The following is a 6,645-nucleotide window of genomic DNA, read 5'->3' as shown; positions in this document are numbered from 1 at the left end:
ACAGCAGAGGGTTTTCAGGAAACACTGTTAAATATTCAGTTTCTATGCCGAATGTTAAAACAAGATCTGGAGTGTGATTAAAGTGGTGGATGTTTTTTTTTACATTTTGAGAGAAGCCAGTTGAGTCTAATAAGGAACTTATTAAGCAACAGTCTAATAAGTGACTCAGTTTGCGGTGTGAGTGCAGAAAGGGTTTTTTTTCCCCTCGTCACCCTACCGAACAGTCATACACTTCAGAACAATGTACAGATGCACCATCATCAGCAAGCTGTTCCTGCAGGTCTGTTGAGGTGATCTGTGGGTTGTCTGTAACCATTCTCACAATTCATCACATATGCAGCTCCTGTATGTTTCTTGGCTTGCCAGACCCGGGTTTAATAGCAACGTTGCATGTGGCCTTCTGTTTCCTGATTACACTCCTTACAGTTTAAACTTCTGAAATAGCTTTTTGTAACCTTCCTCTGAACCATGATACTGAACATTCAGATCTTTAAATTCACATTCAAATTCAAATTTTATTTGTCACGCACAGAACCATACACAGTATGACATGTGGTGAAATGCTTATTGCTGTGCAATGCCCGACCATTAAATGACAGTAAGAATTGACAGTAAGATTTACAGATTACTACAAAATTTTAACTGCAAATAAGAGTTAACGTGAGAAATTATTAATAAAATGAAAGAAGAAAGAAATAAGAAATTATATATTATGTGTGGAAAAAAACAGTGCCTGTGGTGATGTGATGTGTGTGGGGAGAGTCCAGTCCTGGTTCAGGACCTTAATAGCCTGAGGGAAGAAGCTCCTCCTCATTCTCTCTGTTTTGGCCTTAAGGGAGTGGAAGCGCTCAATACTTCCCAGACCTCAACAGTGAGAAGAGTCCATTGTTGGGATGGGACAGGTCCATCCTAATCTTCCTAGCTTTAGTCTTGCACTGCTTGGTGTAGATGGACAGCAGGTCAGGACGCTCTCGAAGGTGCAGGAGTAGATCTTTTGAGAGTTACCTTGAGGATCCCATCCTGTCACTCTTCAGAGGAGGAGTCAAAGAGTCAAAGAGAAACATAACCTTGGCCTCCTGTTTTTCATGGTGGGACACACCTGTTTATGAAGATCAAGACTTAAAGAGCTCATCCAACCAATTTGGTATTGCAAGTAATTAGTAGTAAGCAGTTACATGCACTTAAATCAGCAAAATTACAAGGGTATCCACATTTTTGCACAGTTTTTCACATTTGATTTAATTTTGTACAACTAAATACTACTTTGTAAAACATCCCAGTACTCAGATGTGTTTAGGAAATGAAAGCCACACCACTGTTATGTTTTTTTTTAGTTTTTTTAAAAAGAAGAGTGAATTATTATGCACGCTGAAAGGGGTTCCCAAACTTTTTCATATGACTGGCATTGCCAGAAATGACCAACTTCTTCCTTTTATCACCTTGATTATTCATCCTGAAAAGTCCAGTGGGTATTAAGAATGCTTATAGAGATTCTGTTGATAATATTTCTTGAAGATTGCATGAACATGAACTGACTGCATAAGGACACACAGCTATTTTGTTTCTTTTGTTTTTTTTGAATGATGCCGTATAAATATAATATGATCTCAGTTCCCAAAACTGACATGTTGTGACTGATACTGACATTATGCTGATTTAATTTAATCCAGAGCATGCTGTTCTGCATATCCAGCCCAACTCTATTCTGATGCAAAAGAAGGCTTCCAGCTGTAAAGCTGCAAATGTGACACAGGACAAAAGTGACAACAACTGTCCTTGACTTGACTTTTATTTAGAGTAAAACATCTAAGATGCAAGGACATTTCACTTCAGTAGAATGAGAAATCAAAATTGTTTGTCTTTTGTTCTTTGCAAATGGCTTCATTAGGCGAGCAGATATCATGCTCAGGGTAGTAACCATGAAATTCTACATATTATGTGCTTTTTTTATTTGGCAACTCTATGATGTGGAATCATTTGGTGTCAAGCATGTGATTTGTGTTGCGCATTATGACTGTCAGAGTGAAGGATTTCACCAGAGCTGGAGGTTCTTGTCTCTGGGAAGGAATACGGATGTAGAGTGCTCATTGGTAGAGCCTTGAAGATCCTGAGGGGTCGTGGGGAGTGCAGCAGGGGGTTCATTTGTTGGGGGATGGGGAAAAAGAGGTAGGGGAAAGCATGATGGAAAGACAAAAAACCCCAAACCTCCCTGGTTCTTCCAACCACATTACAGCAAATAAACCATTAACTGTAATTAGCACTTCCACTTCTTTACAGTTTTATCACTGGGCTCTATACAGCCTCTGTCTCATTACTATACCGCAGAAATGATTGTTAAATTTTGATCTCTGCTTACAGCATGCATTTTGTAAATAGTCCCTCCCTCCCTCTATTTTCAATATACTGTCTGTCTCAGACAGAGAAGGGTGCCCTAATAAAATATAAATCTATGATTCACCATTTTTAAAATCACCATTAGAAATAAAACTGTACATTGGGATTGCAAAAATGTAACAATCATAACCTAAGAAATATTTTATCTAACCCAAAGTTCAGCCAAAAACATGGAAAACCACTTTGCTCACTGAAAATCACTATATATTATAAAGTATTCACTCATCTGCCTTCGCACACATATGAACTTGAGTGACATTCAGTTCTTAATCCATAGGGTTTTTAATATGTCAGCCCACCCTTTGCAGCTATAACTGCTTCCACTGTTCTGGGAAGGTTTTCCACAAGCTTTAGCAGTTTGTGGTCATTTTGCACTTTTGCTCTCTCTGCTCTAATTTATCCCAAAAATGTTCTATCAGTTGAGGTCAGGCCAGACGAGTTCTGCTGCACCAAATTTGCTCATCCACGGTATGTTGAAACATTAACCCTCTGGAGTCTACGGTCTACAGCATAACTGGCCATTTTTGACTATTTTTGACTATATTTTGATTTTACCTTACGCTGTGTTTCACCAAGAAAAAGTGTTTACCTTGCCTTGGTGTCTGGTATTTTCAGCACTATCTCACGTCTCTGACTTTCATTTTGACATACTGTATTACAGTTTTTGCCCGTTGCTTGAACACTATAAACCCATGCTTAGACTAAAGTAACACAACCTGAAGCTTTTGTTACCAAACCCCAAACACATGTACCCATACCTTAAACAAAAGCGCTGCTTTGCACTCTAGTTGCAAACATGCAACACAGTTACTCCTTTTTGCAACACACATGGTCCTGCATACTACACTCTATTTCATACATAAGACACTTTGTTCAAAAATGAAATTTCAGGGTGCCATTTGGAAAACACATGTATCCAAAATACAAAACACATTGGGTAATTGCAACCACTCAAATACACACCTGAAGGCACTTACTTGCAAAACTCAAAACCAATTAGCCAACTACAAAAAGCCCTCAGTTTAGCCATTTCAAGAACTTTGCAAGCATGGATCGAGGGAGAGCAAGAGGAAGAGGAGGAGGAGGTCGAAGAGGCCCTGCACGGACCCTGCACGGACCCATATTTCTGATGATATAAGAGCAACTTTGGTGGACCATGTCATCAACCATGGCCTGACCATGAGGGAAGCTGGGCAGAGAGTCCACCCACATCTAAGCCGCTTCACAGTGGCATCTGTAATACGAACATTCCGACTAGAAAACAGGTATGTCGTCACCTCTCTACCTTCTACTCTACTCAGATGGTTTTCATAGCACTGTTCTACAGTATATCACATTACCATATCAAGTGTACAGGGTATTGCAGGGTGCTAATGCTTCTTTTGCAGCCAAAGTGGTAGTTTTTGTGAAACATACCATGATTACTTATATTGAAGTACAGTGGATGATACAGTATATACAGTACTGTAAGAAAAATAAGCAAACCGATGACAATATGTGGTTGTACGTCTCTAGAATGACTCGAAGACCTTCTGGGGGAGGACGCCAACGCCTGTTCACACAACAGCAGGAACTTGCCGTTGTGGACCTAGTGAGGGCAGACAATGCCATCCGTCTCCACCAGCTACGAAAGAAAATACTTGCAGACAGGCAAGTATTCAACAACATAAACCATGTGAGCATCACCACCATCAGACGCATCTTGGGAAAACACAGCATCACCATGAAGCAGCTCTACAGAGTCCCATTTGAGAGGAACAGTGACAGGGTCAAGGGACTTCGAGCTGAATATGTACGGGTAAATGTAACTGTCCTTTACATTTACAATACAGTATTGGTGAAATCCAGTAGCAGCTGAATATGTACCACATGGATCCATTCTGAGAGCTGCACAGGTACCTGTGTGATGGGGTGAGGGTTCTGTATGTGTAGCACTGTAGTACAGTAATATGTTCTGTTTTTTTACAGAGAATCTTGGCCATGGATGGAGCTGCACAGCCTCATGAATTAATTTTCATTGATGAAGCTGGATTCGACCTGTGCAAAACAAGACGACGGGGTCGTAATGTAATTGGCCAAAGGGCAATTGTGCACGTCCCAGGGCAGCACGGGGGAAATATCACATCGTGTGCTGCCATAAGCCTTCGAGGGCTTCTGCATCATCATGCAAAACTAGGACCATACAATAGCCAACATATACTCACATTTCTAGATGCTCTCCATAATATAGTTGTACAGAACAGCCCAGATCAGCCCAGGTTTGTGGTGATATGGGATAATGTCAGTTTCCATCGGGCTGCTCTGGTCCAGGCCTGGTTCTCCAACCACAATCAACTTGAAGTGGTATACTTGCCCCCTTACTCACCATTTTTAAACCCTATAGAGGAATTTTTTTCGGCTTGGAGATGGCATGTATATGACCGCCAACCACATGCCCGCATGCCTCTTCTGCAGGCAGTGGAACAGGCCTGCGGCGACATTCAGGTGACAGCAATCCATGGATGGTTTCGACATGCAAGGGGATATTTTTCCCCGGTGCCTAGCAGGAGAAGACATTGCTTGCGATGTCGATGAGGTCCTGTGGCCAGACCCCAACAGACGGCGGGATCCATGAGCCCACGTATGCACAATTGTCATGATTTTTTGTGTTTACAGTATAGTGTTTTTTCTATTACTGTATTATGGTTTTTGCTTTATCTGACTTCATGGTACTGCAATGTACAATATTGAGTAGGCCTATTTGCTTTTTTGGTTGTTTGAAAATGTGTCTCCTGCAAATATGCCTCCTGAATAAACAATGACAATCACAGACTGCAGTGTTTTATATAAAGTAAACTAGTGTGTTCCCCCTGATCTGAAAGTGTTTGCATATGATGCAAGTATGTGTCATTTTGTCAACATAGTTACATTTTGACAAAGGAATGTTAGGTTTTGATAGCAGAGTTTAGGTTTTGAGAGTAGAGTTTCAATTTGGCACAGATGTGAATGGTATATTTTCCAGTGTTGTGTCATGTTTACTTGTGTTTAGAGTTTTGGCACAATGAACGAAGTTTTGCAAAATGTTTTCAAGCAACGGGCAAAAACTAACTGACCTTAACTCACACAAAAAACAATTTGAGTTGGAAATGGTCAATTTTTACTGTGAACATTTTTAACGACTCATTTTCGTATCTTTAAATGCATATTATATGTGGTTGTGGCCCTATTATTTTTATGCACAAAACAAAAAAAGACAACGCTACAAACCAACTATAAACTCCAAACACTTTAAATGTCACGAATCTCTCACACTCCCTGTTGATATCACTTTCTCTCTCTATGCCGTCACTCCCAAGCAACCCAATGCCACGTATTGCCATACAGTTTCCATGGTGCATATTTCCACAGATAGGAAAGGAGATATCATGTCTTGTTTTTTGTTCTTTGTGAGTGCTTGTGAATACCTTCCATTCTTTACGGTTCTTTCTGTCATCACTAATCATGACAACAGCGTTCATGAAAATGCACAGTGTAAATTATTTATCATAACTCTGGTTTTAATTGGCCTTTCAACACAGTTTAAAAACTGGTCTATAGTCTGAAGTCCCCACTTTTGACACAAGTTAAAAGGGAGGCACAACAAAGCTTAAAGCAACAAACCATAATCCCCCCTTAACCAAACTTTACACTTGGCACAACACAGTCAGATAAGTACGGTTTTCCTGGCAACTCCCAAACCCAGACTTGTCCTTTAGATTGCTAAACTGAGAAGTGTCAGTTCAGAGAACACGCCTCTTCAATAATCTCACTAGTCCGCAGTGTGCTTTAAACCACTGCACCCGACACGTTGCATTGTGCTTGGTGACGTAAGGCTTGGATGCAGCTGCTTGGCCATGGAAACCCATTTCATGAAGTATAGACTGGGTGAGTCTATACTTCTGGCAATGAAGTGTATGACCCCAGTTCCAATGAAGTTCAGACGTTGCGTAAAACATAAATAAAAACTGAATATAATGACTTGCAATGATTTCCTTTTCAACCTATATTCAGTTGAATACACTACAAAGACAAGTTATGTAATGTTCAAACTGATAAAGTTTATTTTGCAAATCTTTACTCATTTTGAACTTGATGTCTCTCTTATTTGGTCTCCCTAAAAGGTCCCTTCACAAACGCCAACTTCTTCAAAATTCTGAGCTCGGATCATAACTCGTACTCCGTTAAGAGCTCATATTACCCCAGTTCTTCAGCAGCTTCACCTGTTGCCCATAG

At 40.4% G+C, this 6,645-nt stretch overlaps 1 protein-coding gene across 3 annotated transcripts; it reads left to right on the top strand.

The window, feature by feature from the left end:
- Window positions 1–3,058: 3,058 nt before the first annotated feature.
- On the top strand, window positions 3,059–5,383 carry LOC106099046 (uncharacterized). Of its 3 annotated transcripts, XM_013277586.3 has the most exons (3): window positions 3,059–3,659; window positions 3,910–4,192; window positions 4,363–5,383. In XM_013277586.3, the coding sequence occupies exons 1-3, from the start codon at window positions 3,574–3,576 to the stop codon at window positions 4,966–4,968; spliced, it is 975 nt and encodes a 324-aa protein (XP_013133040.1). In that variant the 5' UTR covers window positions 3,059–3,573; the 3' UTR covers window positions 4,969–5,383. The 3 variants fall into 3 exon arrangements, with proteins under 3 accessions (XP_013133040.1, XP_025757898.1, XP_025757897.1); XM_025902113.1 differs by lacking the exon at window positions 3,059–3,659 and having other exon boundaries at window positions 3,667–4,186; XM_025902112.1 differs by lacking the exon at window positions 3,059–3,659 and having other exon boundaries at window positions 3,667–4,192.
- The last annotated feature ends 1,262 nt before the right edge of the window (window positions 5,384–6,645 follow it).

This window comes from Oreochromis niloticus, linkage group LG22 (assembly GCF_001858045.2).
Source record: "Oreochromis niloticus isolate F11D_XX linkage group LG22, O_niloticus_UMD_NMBU, whole genome shotgun sequence".
NCBI lineage: Eukaryota > Metazoa > Chordata > Actinopteri > Cichliformes > Cichlidae > Oreochromis > Oreochromis niloticus.
This window is presented reverse-complemented; position numbering and strand designations above follow the sequence as displayed.

Excerpts from the sequence above, each read along its gene's own strand:
- LOC106099046 (XM_025902112.1), top strand. The coding sequence starts at position 3,812 with ATGATTACTTATATTGAAGTACAGTGGATGATACAGTATATACAGTAC. Across the intron at positions 4,193-4,362 it reads TTCGAGCTGAATATGTACGG|AGAATCTTGGCCATGGATGG; the intron begins GTAAATGTAACT and ends GTTTTTTTACAG.